This window comes from Nestor notabilis, unplaced genomic scaffold, assembly GCF_000696875.1.
Source record: "Nestor notabilis isolate BGI_N333 unplaced genomic scaffold, ASM69687v1 scaffold15246, whole genome shotgun sequence".
NCBI lineage: Eukaryota > Metazoa > Chordata > Aves > Psittaciformes > Psittacidae > Nestor > Nestor notabilis.
In genome coordinates this window covers 27,852-44,845 of record NW_009932644.1, presented here as the reverse complement: position 1 = coordinate 44,845, position 16,994 = coordinate 27,852, and the positions used below count along the sequence as shown (strand labels likewise).

Below are 16,994 nucleotides of genomic sequence, written 5' to 3'. Positions count from 1 at the left end.
CGTACAAGGAACTAGCTTCCTAAATGTGTCCAGATAAGCTGCTTTGAGAACCCATTTGGCTTGGAAAGCTGCAGCATTGAGTGCAGGAGCTCCTGCACCATCATCCTTTACTCAAAGGGGACATTTGAGTGTGCAGCCTATTCTTTTGCAGTTGGTGCTGCCCAGAAACACTCTATTAAGTGTTAGTTGTGGTTCATCTTCTCCTCTTTTCTCATGGAAAATATGACAGCATCCGTGCAGAAACGTCTGCAGGAGCATGATCTAAAGCTGAGCAATGCTTTCAGAGCCGAGTGGCTTGGTTTGGGTGCTATTTGTGTGCCTTGAGATCACTCAGAAGAGCCTGGCATTTAGAAAGTGGAGTTTCAGTGGCTTCTATAGAACGAAGCCATAAAGCTGGTGCCACGTGGGAAATCATCGGTCTGGTGTGCACTGAATGTGCCTTAAAGCCTGGGGAAACACCAGTTCTTGTGATTCCATCAAAAAGGCTTGATCAAGACTGATTGCATCAGAAACGACACTTAAAATACAAAGATTGCACTAAAGCAGCACACAATACGATGAAGCACTTTTCCCCTTAGGGTGAGCTGTCTCTTATTCCCTTTCCTGCTGTGTTCTGTTCACCAACAGTGCTGCATCCGAAGCAGCGTTTCCTTTGCTTTGTGGCCATGTGCTGGTCCTGTGAGGAGAATCCCAGCCTGGTTTGGATTGAAGGGACCTTAAAGCTCCTCCAGCTCCAACCCCTGCCACGGGCAGGGACCCCTTCCACTAGAGCACGTTGCTCCAAGCCCCTGTGTCCAACCTGCCCTTGAACACTGCCAGGGATGGGGCAGCCACAGCTCCTCTGGGCACCCTGGTTTGCTTTTGACACAGCAGTTGTGGGTTGGGGTCTCTTGGGAAAGGTGGCTGCAGCTCCATGGCTTGAGTTACGACTTTCTTCTCTCCAGCACTGAGCATCCTCTTGTTGTAACAAATGGGAGACACCAAAGACTTGACGCTTGTGTTCTTGCTGGGGACAACAAGAGGTTTAGTGCCACTGATATTGGAGCTTTTTCTGCTTTTCTCTGTCATGAAGCACGCTGGGAAACCCTTAAAGAAAGGCTTTAAGTGCCCTCAGGGATGCAGGTCTTGGGCCTACCTCATTTGCCAGTGATGTGACAGCCCAAAGGGTCTGAGCCTGGAAGGTGCTGGGTGGAAGCAGCCAGCCAGGATCACAGCTGGGACTAGGACAATCCAAGCTGTTTTCTCAGCCAGTGGTTCCCTCCAGAGAGGGAATCTTCTGCCTGTGCTGCAGCTTTTGCCTGCCCTGAGGGAGAGGAGAACAGAGTCCTTTGGAAAAGAGACCTCTTTTGGGGGTTGTCTGGGAAGACTTCATCCGATGTAACACCCGAATGGAGGGGGTTTCTGAGTGAAAGCTGCTACTGGCCATGGTGGGGGTTATTGGGGTTCTGCTCCTGCCTCATGGGTGGGAAGAGAGCATCTGCCCATGCCAGGGGGGTTGGAACTGGATGACCTTAAGGTCCTTTCCAACCTAAACCGATCTGTGATTCTGTATAAACCCCATTTCAATGTCACATTTGCGCTTTGCAGGTGGTTTCATCCCAACATCAGTGGAATTGAGGCTGAGAAGCTGCTCCTGACCAGGGGTGTCCATGGCAGCTTTCTGGCTCGACCCAGTAAGAGCAACCCAGGAGACTTCACTCTCTCTGTCAGGTAAGCACAGGGGAAGGGGCTGGCCTGGGTGCTCCAGCACACCCTGCTCTGATGGATGATGTGCAAGGGGAGAGGAGCTGCACAGAGACGTGGTACCGCTTGATGTGAAAGGGTGTTGGAACTCTCCCTGTTGCAGAGGATGTGCTAAAAGCTGCTCACTGCTTCCCCCTGGTTTTTCATCCCTGTGCTGCCAGGGTCAGCTCTGTGCTTATGGATGCGTTGCCAAAGGAAGGTAGATAAGAAACCCACTTGTTTTTTGTGGAGATACATTCAATCCCAACAGGAATGAATCATCTCTCTCCAATTTCAAAGGAACTAAATGTAGCTGCCTGCAGGAGAGCCTTGTTTTCTGTGCCTGTAAGGGATCCCAGGAGCACCTCTGTAAGAGGATGAGCTTGCTGAGCAGCCTCAGGGTGGCTGTGTCAGACAGCATCATGCATAATCTTGAAAGTGCTCCCGAGCTCTTTGGGATCAAGGGCAGTTGCAGAAAGGGAAACTGTCTTTGGGACTGTAGCCCTTGTGATGCTGTGGGGCAGATGTGCTGGGTAGAACTCTCTGAAGGTGAACTAAAGAGGCAAAAGGTAGCATTGACTCCATGATAAAAGGAGCAGGTGTTGGATTCAACATGAACCTTTCACGCAGGGAAATAGCAAAGGTTTCTCCAGGCACATGTAGCACAGACCTTGTTTTTGTGGTGGCTTCTGTTGAGTTCAAACAACCCTCATTTTGTTTAGGAGACTCCAGTGAGTTTGTAAATCCTTTGACCAAGGCTGTGTTTAGAGAAACCTTGTGCAAAGGACAGAATGGGGACAGTGTTTCCTCCTGGCAGGGCATGGAACCTAACAGGACATAAGCAATTCCAGCATGGCTTGAGCCTTTATCCCTCCCCATGCACCTCTCATGGCTGGTTAGAGCAGTGTGGTGATGACAACCAGCTCCAGTGAGGCTTTATCCTCTTCTTGCTGCCTTAAGCACTGAGGTGAAACCCTCCTCAGCCTTATTCCTTCCCCTTTACCATTGTCCCCACTCTTGGAGCTGCGCTCTCGCTGCCCTCCCTGCCAAATGCAGTCATCTCTCAGCAAGAGGGAGGGTTTGCAGCTCCGTTACCTTCTTGAATGCTTCTTTTTGTGTTGGGCAATACATCCTTTGCCTCTCTTTGGCTCTGACTGACCACAGCTTCTCACGCTGTGGAGCAACAGAACAGAAGGGGAAAACTCCATCTTTTCCCATGCGTTGGCTGCATGGGAGCGTTTGGGTCTGACCTCACTAGCTCCCCAGTAATGTTGCCATCAGAAGTGGCTGTGAGTTAATGAGAGAGGCAGCAAGTGCTTCTAATGAGGATGGAAAATCAACTCAGAGAGAGCTGCCTTGAGCAAGGCAATACATGTAACACTGGGTTTATCTTCATGTGAGCTCAGCATCTCTCTTAGTGTAGCTTTGGGAATCAGGCTGTTGTCTGATGGTAAAGTGAAGCACTGACAGCACGAGCTTGGCCTTGCATGTGCAAGCGGATGCATGTTATGGCTCTGCTGCAGTGTCCTGATGTGGAGAGATACCCAGCAAGCAGCATGATTACCCTGCAATAGCAGGGTGAATGGCTTTGGTGGAGAGCCACATCCCACTCCTGCGTTGCTGCACTGGTGCCTTGTGCTGTGGGGTCAGTGTTCTTCCCTTAGCTCTGCCTTTGTTCCTCAGCCAAAGGTGATGTGTGTTTCTGCTGTTGTGGGTTGTCCTCTTCCACCTTTGCTGGTCCATCCCCAACTGGGCATCCCATGGAACGGCTCCTGTGCAGTTTTCCAACCTCATTGATTCTATGGTTCTATTATCGCCTTTATTTCTTTACCCCTTTCTGCTCTCTCCATGGCAGAAAGCAGAGATAGGGAGGAAAGGAGTGTCAGGTTATCAGAGGGGGGTTGGAGCACTTCGTACTGCAGGGAGACCATTGTGTTGCAGTAAATGTTTAACAACAGTATTGTTTTAGCCATAAGATCAAGCCAAATCATGCCCTGAATGCATCAATGATGCCCTGCAGTAATGTGAGGCCGGTATTGAGCAATACCCACCACAACCCAGTGGCTGATTGTAACAGTGGAAACCAGAGTTCTGACACATACCATGCTTCCAGGAAAGCACATTAAACATGACACACGAGCAACGTGTTGAGCTTTGAAGCATCATGAATTGAAGATTAGGAAAGAATTCTTTCATTCACTACTTTAACCTGCAAGTCCTTGCTCCTTCCTGGCTCGTCGCATCTTCATTTCGTGGTTTGGAATATAGTCTTGGCTCTGGAAAACTTACCTGGACATGGTCACTGGTTAGGTAGAGCAGTTTTGCTTATACTTCATCTGATGATATGCTCTTCTCCCACTGATGATGGCAAAAACATGTGCATAAATGTCCTTGGGAGTTAGAGCTGCAACACCTAATAGAGTAGAGAATGAGTAGCTTTGTGCTGTGAAAGCTGAAAGCTTGGGCTGCTGTCTTTCCCCTATGTCCTTGCCTTTTCCCTGCTACATTACACACACAGATGGAACAATGTGTTATTATTCTCACCTAGAATGATATCCTGAAAGAGCTTTATTTTATCTCTCAACTGGCCAGATCTATATATTTTTCCCCTTTCTGAGAAATAAAAGGTTTTCAAAGGAAACACCACAGATGTCTTTGAAAAAGTACCTAAACCAGACGTGTGAGGAGAAGAAAGTACCTTTAGGAAAACAACCAAAACCTTTTCCTCCTCCTTTCAACCCCCCTTTCAGCTTCTTCAAGGCTTTTTGAACAGCAGTGAGAGGAAATGCAGCTCCTTTTAATTACAGAGAGGATGTGGGCTGAGCAGAAAGCAGGCAATGGAGTTCTGGCTGACCAGACCACACAGCAAGTGACCGTGTGCTGGTGTGAGTCCAGATACGTGTCCCTAAAGAGAGGCAAGGAAATAATAGTGAAGTTATGATGTTTCCATAATCCTCTGTGGCTGTTTCCCCTTTATTTCTTTCTTCCCCTCTGTGCACTCTTCAGTCTTCACCGTTACAGCAACAAGTCTTCACAGGGCTTTGTTTTCTCACTCTTAGGAGACAAATCACATGGAGAGGACATGATACAGTTAATGAAGGGATGATGCTTGTCCTGGTCTTCAAAACAGCCTCAGCTCTGCATCCAAACTGCTGGCAGCTTGTCATGAGCCAAACTCAGCTCCTTCTTCTTCTAAACATGCTCCTTCTTGGGATGTCTTATTGCTGTCCTGAGTGGCTTGAGTTTGTTTGGAGGCAGATGGTTCATTTAGAGATGTAACACTAATGGATGGATGCCTTTGGCTCACTTGTGCTCATGTTCAGCAAGGCAGAGGAGTCTGACAGCATCCTTGTGCTTCACACCCCTTCCCGGGGCAAAAGGCTGGGTGTCTATGGAGCAGGAAGCACCTTTGGGAATGCAAAAAGCTTAAATGCTCTGTAGGAAGCAGGGCCAATGTGTGAGATCACTGAGTGGTTGGATGTCCTTGGTCATTCCATAAGCACCTTCTGGAGCTTCTAACACCGTAAGTGAGCAGTAGGGCTGCAGAAGGCAGCTTCAGCCTAGGAGCTGGGAATGAGGAATTCAAACTCCATGCCTAATCTCTGGAATTCCGTTGGCTGTGTCTCTGAAAGCACAGGCCAATGTCTGTTCTGTTGTGTTGTATTGGTGGATGGTGAGTTTTCTCTGAGCTCAAACTCTCATTTAATTGAAAGCAAACAGCAGAGTTTCTAAACCCTGTGGGAGAATCAGCTTGGTTTTTCCACAGAGAGTCTTTGGGGTGGTTTTGGGTTGCTTTTTGCAGCTTATCAATGGGCTCATATCTATAAAGTTCCAGGCTTTGTGTGTCTGACGCAGGCAGGAAACACACATGACCAAGAAAGACTTTCGGGGATGCAACAGTCAAAGGTACTTTTGACATTTAAAGTGGTTCTATTACTTTTGGTGACAAAAAAGGGTCTGTTTGGGTATTTCGTGGGTCCTTCTCTTACTGACTGTGCTTGTGAATAAGAGCAGACTGGGTCTGCACTGGTCATCTGCATAGGGATACACATTCACAAGCTGGAATACTTTGGATTAAGAAACCCTCCTGGATATTTAGCAAAGGAGTTGTACTAATAGTTCAGAGAAGCTTGACTTGGAATGGAGGCAACTGTCATTTGTGTAACTGCTGACCCTGCCAAAACAGCCAGGTTCTGCTCTTAAATAGTGCTGCATCCCTATGAGAGAGCTGTGTGTCTGATGGAAGTAGCCATGCCCTGCAGCACAGGGCAGCTGAGCGCTTTGGGCATCTCCTTTGTGCTTTATTTCACGAGCCAGCATGTGGAGGACACACTTCAATGGATGCTGCTGCTGTGCAGGCCAGTTGTGCTGCCCAGTTTGGAGCTGCAGAGCTGACGCAAGCTTTAAGAGGAGAAAATGGGAAGGAAATGGGGGTTGATCAATGTCCTTTGTGTTTAGCATGACCTGGAGGGCTCATGGGATAAATGACCTCGATTATCTCCCTGCTTTTCATCCCTCAAAGGCCTCGGTCTGTGAACTGAGCCTTTGTAGGTTCCTAATGGGGTTGGAGTGTGGGGATGGAGCTGTGGAAAGAAGGGAGCTTTTGAGCCTTGGGCCAAGTGGCCAAAACACAGCTTCATCTGCTGGCTTCTGTGCTGCACAAAGGCCCTTCAGGTCCCACTGCTGGCATGGAAGGCAGATGCCATGTGCCAGCTCCTTTGGGATAAGAGGCATTGTCATTGGCTGGGATAGGGAATTGCACAGCCAGTTCTCATTTCCACCCAGTGAGTTGTGCTCAAAGCCTCCATGCAAACACTGCCAGGCTCTGAAGCCTCTCAACACCACGGGGTGCTGCTCATCGGTTCCCTGCAGTGCAGATGGTTGGTTCTATCTCCAAGACCTTGTTGTGAAGATGTTGCCTGTCTGTTCCAGATCCAGATGCAGATATTCACACCTCAAGCCTGTTGGTCTTCTGCTGGTTTTGTTTTGCTGTTAACATGGGATGATGGAAATGCTGTCGATGCTGTCTCTGTTCACACTCGGTTGTTGCCACTGAAGTGGCTCTAACTGGAAATCACCTTAATCCAGACAAAGCACAAACTACATTGGGATGGAGGAAATGGGAATGTGGCCATCTATCAGGGCAGTGTTTTAGGGAGAACCACATGACATGTGAATGTGGCTGGGAGTGTTGCTGTCTAATCGTGACTAATGCCCCTAATAAAGATGGGTCTGGAGGAGGAGAACGTGGTGCTGTGCTAGCACACTCTTGTTAATGTTTCTGGGGCTTCTCCAAGGCTTAAACCACAGAGATCCCATTGACAAGTCCCAGCTTGGCCTCATCTTGTTCACAGAACCAGCCCATGTGCATGAGCAGGTTAAACACTGCCTGGCCAACGGGCTGCCCTGGAGTACACAGCAGCGTCATTGGAACTAGATGTTCTTCAATGTCCCTTCCAACCTGATTCATTCCATGATCCTATGATTTTGTGGAGCTGGGGCTAGATATCCAGTACTGTCCTGATATGTTCTTTCACTGCAGTGCTATGGGGGCTGTACCCTGCTGCAGAAGGGTAGCAGGAATGGGGGATAATACCACTACAGAGAGCCCTGGAGACCCTGTGTGGTCCAGCTCTTCCTTCCATTTACCCTCATGCTCAGACCGCTGTAGTTTTTCTAATTCCCTGCTCCATGAAATGGCTTTTCTTCCCTGGAACATTACTTACACCACCTTGTGTCTCCCGCATCTCACTGTCATAGTTGCTTTGGCAACAAACTGAGAGGTGCTGGTGTTAAAGCATGAGCAATGTGGCCAGATTTCCAGATCTCTCTGCTAAAGCTCATCCACCCTGCACAGAAACTGCTGCTAAGTGTGTTTAAGATGCAATTAACCTCCCTCTCACAGGTCAGTGTGGCCTTCTGGGGAAGGAGAAGGGGCTTTGGTTGAGGAGGCTCTTGGAACAGGCTGATAAAGGCATCCAGATTCCCTTGAGCCTGAGGGCACCGCTGGAGAGGGGAAAGCATTAACCCTTTCAGAACAGTTCTTAGGGTTTGCAAATATGAGGCAATATATTGGTTTGGGTGATGTTTTTCCTCTTCTTAAGTGATTACATGAGAGTGAGTACCCTTCTGCATAGAAAACTGCTCAGTGTAAACCAGAGCGAGGTCAGAGCCTCCTCCAGTGGAGAGGGTAAGGAAGGTAGAAAGTGGAAGGGATGGCAAAGGAGGAGTTAGTTACTCACCTCCTCTGGATGAGGCTGTCTGGGAAGCAGAGCAGTGCTTGCAAGGTGTGGAGTCAGCTCTTGGCCAAGGAGCATCCATCCCTTCCCTGCTGTAGAAGTGATGGGCAGCATCTGAGCACCAGCACTGGGTTTCCGTTCCCTCATCCTTACAGTCTTGTTGCCTTTCCTTCCTCAGAAGAAACGATGAGGTGACACACATCAAGATCCAGAACACAGGGGATTACTACGACCTGTATGGAGGGGAGAAGTTTGCCACCCTTGCAGAGCTGGTGCAGTACTACACGGAGCAGCAAGGGCTGCTGCGGGAGAAGAACAGCAATGTCATCGAGCTGAAGTACCCTCTCAACTGCCAGGACCCCACCTCAGAGAGGTAAAGCACCTTCTAACAGGCCCTCTGCATCTGGCTTGGGTTTGGAAAGGAGCCTGAAGCAGAGTGTGTTGGGTGTGAGGTAGGTTTCGTGACCCAAAAGCTGCACCTCTCTAGGATGTGGTTTCTCAGCTGTGCTGCATGATGTGACCAGGTAGATAACAGCAGGGCCCAGAAGCTAATGCTTCTTCATGTGCCAATAAGCTTTCTCTAGCTTTTACTCAAGTGGGAACATAGAATCATAGAATAGTTTGGGTTGGAACAACCTTTAAAGCTCATCTAGTCCAACCTTCCCTTCTAGATGATCTTAAGGTCCTTTCCAACCCTATTCTATGAGCAGGGTCATCTTCAACTAGATCAGGTTACTCAGAGCCCTGTCTGGAAAGGGTCCTGCAGGTCTATCCTTCGGGATAGCTTTGGTTTGAAAAGAAAGACCTTGCAAGTGACTTGTCTGCCTGCAGATCACTGGGTAGAAATGCCCTGTAAGGAGCCTTCCCCATCCCATCTTGCTCTGTAGCCACTGTTCATCCCTGTAGCAACACGCTGTTGCCTTTCTGGGACAGGGATGGATGATTGGGGATGTTACCTCCAGCCTCCCCCTTCCTCCCCTTGCTCTGGGACGTTCCAGTGACCCCTATTTTCCTTTGCCCCCCTCTCAGTTCCCCCAGTGTCACACGCAGTGACACGGTGGTTGGAAAGGGGAACACCTCGTGATGCCAAAGCAGGCTCCCAACTGCTCTAACTTTAACATAGGCTGGTCTCAGTTCCTGAAACGGAGCAGAGGTGCTCCCCTCCATGCCATCATGTGAGGCAATGGGAAGTCCCTCCAGCTCCCGTGCTCCCAAGGGAGGTTTCTTTGCTCATTCCCAACCCCTGGTGTGAGCAGAACCTCTGGAAAAGTGGAAACCCCCTTTAGCTGGGTTTCCCCCTCTTCTCCTGCCAAGGAAAGTCTGGCTTGGCACGGAAGCTCCAGACCACACATCTGGTGCCATCCAGGGGAAGGGAGGGGAAAGGGACCAAGTCCTCTAAAAATAGGGAATGACGATGGTGTTGGAATATAGCAGGACACGTCAGGGTGGCCTTTGTCCAAACCAGAGTGTGAACGGCAGCAGTGCTGTAACCAGGCACTGATGGACCTCACTGGAGGTGGGTCATTCTTCCCTCATGCACCACCATGATCCTAATGCCTTCCCAAGCCTGCAAGAAGGAATCTTGCTCTCCAGAGGTCTTCCCAGCCAGGCTTGTAACGCCTGCCTGTGCAGAATGCTGAGTCGGGACTCAAAGGCATCACAGCATCACTGGCTGCTGTTCCATAAGCTTCATCCCCTGGGACAAGGCTGCCCAGACATGACGTGATGCCACCGCATGGCCCTGGGAAGGTTATTTTGAGCCTCTCTCAATTCCTGGCAGCTTGGCTACTGGGCCGGGAGCCAGCACCTTCAGAATGGGACCTATGGCATCTGCCCAGAGCCACTGCTGAGGGCTGGGGATTGAAGCTCTGCTTCGCTCCAGGCTGTTATTTGTATCTATGGAAGGCTGGATGCTGGTCCCTGAGCCACGGGTGGCTGCTGTGTAGGTGAGATGTGCTGCTGTGCACTGGAACAGCTCACCTGGCACAGCCAGAACATAGAGAACAGTGCTGAAATCTGTATGTAATATAGATCCTGCAGGCCCAGAAACACCCCATGTGCTGGGCTGCACCAGAAGGAGCATGGCCAGCAGGCTGAGGGAGGGATTCTCCCCCTCTGCTTCACACTGGGGAGACCTCCCCTGCAGCCCTGTGTCCAACAGCACAAGAGGGGCTTAGATCTAAGGCAGAAGCTCTTCCCTGTGAGGGTGCTGAGGTGCTGGCACAGGGTGCCCAGACAAGCTGTGGCTGCCCCATCCCTGGCAGTGTTCAAGGCCAGGTTGGACACAGGGGCTTGGAGCAACCTGCTCTACTGGAAGGTGTCCCTGCCCGTGGCAGGGGTTGGAGCTGGAGGAGCTTTAAGGTCCCTTCCAACCCAAACCATTCCATGATTCATGCCAGTGGGTTGAGCAGGTGAATTGGGAGCCTCAAGTGGGTTTGCCATGAGCCAGTGACGGCAGCAATTTGTGCATTTCTGAGCTGACCTTGCTCTCCATCACTCTCCACAGGTAGGTGGTACCACGGGCACCTCACCGGCAAGGAGGCAGAGAAGCTTCTGACGGAGAAGGGGAAACCAGGGAGCTTCCTGGTGCGGGAGAGCCAGAGCAAACCGGGAGACTTTGTCCTCTCAGTGCTGACAAATGAGGATAAGATGGAGACTGGGGACCGGAAACCACACGTGACCCATGTCATGATCCACTACCAGGTTGGGAATGTGCTATCCCTGTCCTTGCCATAAGCATGGGGTGTGTGGCCCAGACAGGATCGGAGTGTTCCCATCTCACTGTGGTTTTATCCTCTTCTCTTGCAGCCAGATGGGAAGTATGATGTAGGGGGAGGAGAGAGGTTTGACACGCTCACAGACCTGGTGGAGCACTATAAGAAGAACCCCATGGTGGAGAAATCGGGCGCTGTGGTTCATCTGAAGCAGGTAATAGCTGCTCTAGCACGTGTTTGTGGGTTCTGTGCTTGCCCACGCTCCTGGGGATCTGCACTTTGGGAACTCCCTGCTCCCAGAACATCCCATGGGCTGCTTGCCATGCTTGTCCAGGCTCATGCTGGCCAGAGAGGTCCCTGGCCCTGCCTCAGGAATGGACCCAATTGCTGCCAGTGGGAATCCCTGGGGGCATTGGCAGGAATTGAGTCCATTCAAGGGGAAATTTATCTGTCTTTCTGTTATTGAAAGTGGTTTCAATTCTGTCTCCATCTGTCTTTCAGCCATTCAACGCCACGCGCATCAACGCCGCTAACATTGAGAACAGAGTGAAGGAGCTGAACAAGATGGCAGACCACAGTGAGAAGGCCAAGCAAGGGTTCTGGGAGGAGTTTGAGGTACCAGATGCTCCTGTGCTCTGTCCTATTTGTGTCTGTGGGTGAAGAACATCATAGTTGCATGGGAATGTCATTGTTTCCCAGCACTGAAGTCCTCTTCCTGCCACCGCTCCCTCTGCTCTTCTCTGCTTTAGGAAGCCAAGCAGCTCTTCCAAGGAGCCCTCCCTTTGCCTCTGACTCCCCTTGTCTGCCCAAAACACCTTGTTCCGTTGTGTTCTGCCCCACAGATGCTGCAGCAGCAAGAGTGCAAGCTCCTCTACCCCAGGAAGGAGGGACAACGACCGGAGAACAAGGCAAAGAATCGCTATAAGAACATCCTTCCCTGTAAGGAGACACTGAATAGTGGTTTGGGGGTTTTACCACAGTTTCTAGTGGTAAAAACTAGCCTTTTGGGGGGTTAGTTAACCCTGCAGAGCTTGCTGATTGAGCTGGGAAGAGATGCACAGTGTCCTAGTGGAGTGGTCCAGTTAGTTCGTAGTGTTCTCCATCCCCTTTCTAACCTGGTCCTTCCCTTTTGCATGGGAAACTGGTAGGTTGCTCTCCTCTCTTTGTGCTGTGAGTTCAAACGTGCTTCAGAGCAGCCTGGAAGTTGTATGGAGCCAGAGCTTCTAAAGGAAATAGTGGAAAACTTGAGCTCAGGTTAGTTGCAGCACTGCAGGTCACTGATGTCCACCCAGATTACTGGATTGGCCACAGCACCGTGAGCCAGGTAGTGTCGAAGTGCCACTAAGTGTTACCAGGAGAGCATCTTACACCCTCTTTTGCAGCAGTTACCCGTGTGTGTGTGCATGGCTGAGCCCTTGCTGGGGGCACAGGGGCTGCCCTGTGTGTGTGACTCTCTCCTGTGTTCATTTGGACTCTCTGCAGTTGATACCACACGGGTGGCTCTCCGAGACGTGGATGAGAGCGTGCCTGGGTCCGACTACATCAATGCCAACTACATCAAGGTATTGGGAAAGGGAAGGAAACGTGTTGGGGTTGTCCTGATGGTTTAAATCCTGAGGGGATGGCCTGTCAGGACCAGTGTCTTTCGCTGGGTCCAGACCAAACACTGTGGTTTTCTAGTGTATCCCAAGGGATCGCATCATTCTATCGTGTCTTACTTGCTCCTATCTAAGAGTTTATCTCAATCCCCTCCTTTCCTACACCTCTTAAATAGGTCCTGACCCAGCCTCTGTCATTGAACATTATCTCTGAGGTTAAATTATAACCATCATCTGTAAGCTAAGAGCTGCTTGAAGCTGTATTTCCAGCAGTGCTGCTCTGGCACTTAAGCACCAGCCTTTGGGAAACCTTATTCCAGCCCCATCCACCTGACCTTCTGCAGATGCACTAAAGCAGTTCTCATTCCTCACTCCAGCATCATTGGCTTCATTTTCCCTCTTGTTCCTCAGAGCATCCCTGAAGATGGAAAGAACTCGGAGCACTGCAAGATCTATATAGCCACCCAGGGCTGCCTGCAGACAACAGTGAACGACTTCTGGGCCATGGTGTATCAAGAGAACAGTCACGTCATTGTAATGACAACCAAGGAGGTGGAGCGGGGCAGGGTGAGTGCTTGTAGGGTGCTGCCACCGAGCCTGAGGGTTACCTGCTGCTGGTACTAAGTGTTGAGGTGTCTCTGGTTAACTTTCATCTCATTTCTCCGCTCTCTTGTGATGTTGCTTTAGCTCTTCTTCATGAAGGAAATGTACCACAGTCTCCACAGCCCCATAACTGCTAACGGGGTGTCCCTCATGACTTGCTTCAAGGGGGTATGGGTTTATTCCCATGTCTTCAGGGCAATTGCAGGTTGCAGAGAGAAAGCATCGTGCTCATTACAGCAAGCTGGGAAGCAAGGAGGAGGGTTCTGAGCTGTGTGAAGCATAAAAGTAATTGTACAACCTGTGTACCACCTGTATGCATTTCACCCAGGGTGGGTTGGTAGAGGCCAAGGAATACAGTGAAATACCACTCGGAGCTGTTTACTAGCACAGCCTTTTGTAGTGGAGAGAGGAGCTAATTCATTATGGTTGGCACTAGTGGCTTTGGTTTGCAATGAGAGGGAGGCTGGGACTGCAGCAGCCCAGTGCAGAGGTGAGAGATGGCTCCACTCACAAGCTGCCTTTTGTCTTGGCAAAGCCACCATAGCAGAGAGGGATGTGCTGGAGTGCAGGAGGGTTATAGGCTGAGCTGCAGCCCCTTGGGATGAAGGTCTGGCTCAGGAATTAGGCAATGATCAGACCAACAGCTCAGTGCTGTGTGCTAAGTCTATGCCTTTGGCAAAGCAATACCTGAGGCTGGGCTAACTAAGGAGGGAGATTCCCCTCGGGATCGTGTCCTTTCTGGTACAAAGGAAGCACTGGGTGTGTGTGGCTCTCCTTTAAACCTCTGCGCTGTGGCTTGCCCTTGGCACGCAGCAGCACCCCTGAGCAAGGTGCTTGGGGCTGCACCCTCCAGCTCCCCCGTGTCAACTGATGGTGTTACCTGGTGTCGCTGCAGAACAAGTGCTTCCGTTACTGGCCAGACAAGAGCTGCACCAAGGAGTACGGGTGCATCTGCGTGCGGAACGCGAGCGAGCGGGAGGCCCAGGGCTACTACCTGCGGGAGCTGGAGATCCTCAGGACCGACAGGGTGAGTGCTGCTGCTGTCTGCCCACTGCGCAACCACGGCGAGGGAGACGGGGCTCTCCCGTCTGCTTGCTGGGTGCTTATAATGGTCCCATTGCTGGGCCACACTGCCCAGCGTTGATAAAGAGGAAGGAAGGAGACGCCTCAGAGGAGGGTTTGTGACCTGGCGGGTTTGCTCCCTGCAGGATGAGCGCCCGAGGCTGGTGAAGCACTATCAGTATTTCAGCTGGCCAGACCACGGGGTGCCCAATGAGCCTGGGGGGGTTCTGAGCTTTCTGGACCAAGTGAATCGGGCACAGCGAAGCATTCCAGACACGGGGCCGATCATAGTGCACTGCAGGTACGGACCAGGGGGCTGGCAGTGGGGCATTGCAGTGGGGATGGGTAACGGGAATGTGCCTCTTCTTCTAAGGCTCAGCATTGTGCTGGGCTTATCACAGAATCCCAGCCTGGTTTGGGTTGAAGGGACGTTAAAGCTCATCCACTTCCAACCCCTTGCCAAGGGCAGGGACACCTTCCACTGATTTTATTCTTCTCCCTCTCTAGTGCTGGAATAGGACGCACGGGCACCATCATAGTGATAGATATTCTGGTGGATATTATTCACAGACAAGGTATGTCTCCATGTCTATCAGTGGTTTTCACTGTTTGCCTTGCTCTGACTAGTTGTGGGGTAACCCTGCTCTTGTGGATACAGGGTCTCCAAGCAGTGGGTTTGACTTCTCTGGGAAACAGTGGGCATAGGCTTAGCATAGATGCAGGGTGAGAAGGGTTTTTGTATGATGCCCAGCTCCCTGTTTCTCCATGGGACTGGAAATGGACATAATGACACAGGAACCCTCTCCAAATGGGTTTGCACGTGGACAGCCCTGTAGTAAGAGAGATGCTTTCAGCAACACAGCACAGAAGAGTCTTCTCATTGGCATCAATGGAGCTGGATTTCAAGGTCTCCTGAGCAACCCTCTGTAACTGAGGGCAGAGGGGAAAAGGCTCGATAAGAGTAACTCCAGTAGCCCATTATACATGAGTCCCCTGAACCCTCCTGTGTAGAAAGGCTGTCACCCTCTTCTGAGAGCCTAGAGCTGTTATAGAGCTCTCTCTGGTATCTCTGGGCATGGTCTAGAAGCCTTGAGGCAGGCTCATGCTCTTCAGCAATGGTATCTTCGTCAGTGGTTGTATCTAGTGCCTAAACCATGCAAGTTCCCGCTCCCTGAAGGTGCCCTTGTCCCTCCCGAGCAGGGCTGGACTGTGACATCGACATCCCCAAGACCATCCAGATGGTGCGTCGGCAGCGCTCGGGGATGGTGCAGACGGAGGCCCAGTACAAGTTTGTTTACATGGCTGTGCAGCAGTACATTGAAGCCGAGCAGAAGAGGTTGGAAGAAGAACAGGTAAGTCCCATGCAGCTGGGTTGGAAAAGCCAGGGCAGAACTTGGCCTCACCAAGCATCACTTCCACCTTCTCCCTGGAGCTCAAATCCTGCCCTGAAGACGTGGGAATAAGCCATGTTCCCTGCTGGCATATGGGACATTGTAAGGTTTTCTTCTAGGAGTGGGATGCTATGGTCTTTGCTTTCTCTTTCAGAGGAGTAAAAGGAAAGAGCGGGACTACTTGAATATTGGCTACTCTCCCATGGAAAAGGGCAGAGCCAAGGGGCAGCCCCCTTCACCACGGACCCACACTGTGTAAGCTGAACATCTCCCTGCCAGGGATAAGAACTTTGTCAGTAGAAAGAACAGCTTGAGTGAAGTATTTATCCTTTGCCAGCCTGTCTCTCCCATACCTGACACCTAACCAGTTGCTGGCATCCTATGGGAATGGCTAAAACCAACCAGGTGATCCCAGCACAGTGGTGGTAGCAGCCCACCTTGCTTGTGTGCTATGCTTTGGGAAAGGAGGGGAGGAAGCAGGTCCCAGCCTTTAATGAGTAGAGCCCCATACCTTTGCCTCTGGAGAATCAGCTAAAAACTGTGCTACAGCCACTGAGCATCTCTTACAGCAGAATGTGAAGGAAGATGAGAGCAGAGGGAGGTGGATTCGCACCCATGTGCTAAGTAGCATGAGTTCCTTACATAAGAAGAGAGAAAATACCCCAGATGATGTGTTTTCCTCTTGCCCCAAGTGATGGGACAGCAGTGAGTGATGAAGAGGGGGTCATAAGTTGAAGGAGAGTGGGTAGGGCCGTATGTCAGCTATATAAAATCAGAGCTTTTGGGCACTTTGAGTTGCAGGGTTGGTTCTGAAAGGAGAGATGGCTGGGCAGGAGCAGGGGTGGGTGGTAAAGTGGAGGCAGAAAAGCTGTTGCTGAGCTCATGCAGAATGGAAGATCCAACTGAGAAGAGGGCTAAAGGAGATGTCCCATATTCGCTCCTATGAGTCCAGCTTTGGGCATCAAACCTCCTTTAGAGGTACTTGGATCTGGCCTTTGGAGCAGCCCTCTCCTTCACTTAGATCCGTTCAAATTGGCTGTGTAGAGAAAGTAGGAAATACCAGGATCTGTATCCACTGCTCCAGCATAAACTCTGCATCCATGAAAGGCTGATGCAGAGGAAGGTGCAAGGCTCATTCCCAAGCTGCATTTGAACCTAAGATGGGTGTCCCAGCCAGCGGGAGAGAAAACAGGGATTGAGAACAGCAGGAAGCTTGATGTCATCCTATCCACAAGGCTGGGGAGGGAAAAGGGAGCTTGGCTGGGCCGTTACCTGCCCCAGAGCAGGGAGGCTGCTGGTATTAAGGCTTTGTTTCTTGACAGGGTTGATGATGAGTCAGCTTCCGTCTACGAGAACCTGAACATCAAAAGCCCCAAGGTTTCAGGGATGAGTAACACGGGGCGATAAAGGAGCCGGCGTGAGCTGTGTGGAGGCTGTACAGGTAGGAGTGCTCCCCCTGCTCAGCTGAGCATCACCACGGGCTGTGCGCATCGCGCCGCTCTCTGCGGCTCTGCCTGCGCTGAGCGAGGCAGCTGAGCTGTGGTGGAACTGGATAGAGCCTAAAGATGTGGCTGTGGCCAGATGGGGGAACAGGGGGAAGCACATTTACACCAGCAGTGAGGGGGGAGATCTGCTCTTGGGCTGCTCTGTCAGGAAGCTGCCAGA

At 50.9% G+C, this 16,994-nt stretch overlaps 1 protein-coding gene across 1 annotated transcript; it reads left to right on the top strand.

Annotated features, from left to right (window-relative positions):
- Window positions 1-1,587: 1,587 nt before the first annotated feature.
- Window positions 1,588-16,771, top strand: LOC104407277 (tyrosine-protein phosphatase non-receptor type 11-like; the record flags this gene model as incomplete). Its single annotated transcript, XM_010016513.1, has 14 exons — window positions 1,588-1,710; window positions 8,140-8,334; window positions 10,472-10,664; window positions 10,770-10,889; window positions 11,177-11,290; window positions 11,518-11,614; window positions 12,158-12,237; window positions 12,685-12,840; window positions 13,772-13,903; window positions 14,085-14,239; window positions 14,446-14,513; window positions 15,139-15,290; window positions 15,484-15,584; window positions 16,652-16,771. Coding segments are annotated over 14 exons (1,771 nt in total), but the record flags the coding sequence as incomplete, so codon positions are not given.
- Window positions 16,772-16,994: the final 223 nt, after the last annotated feature.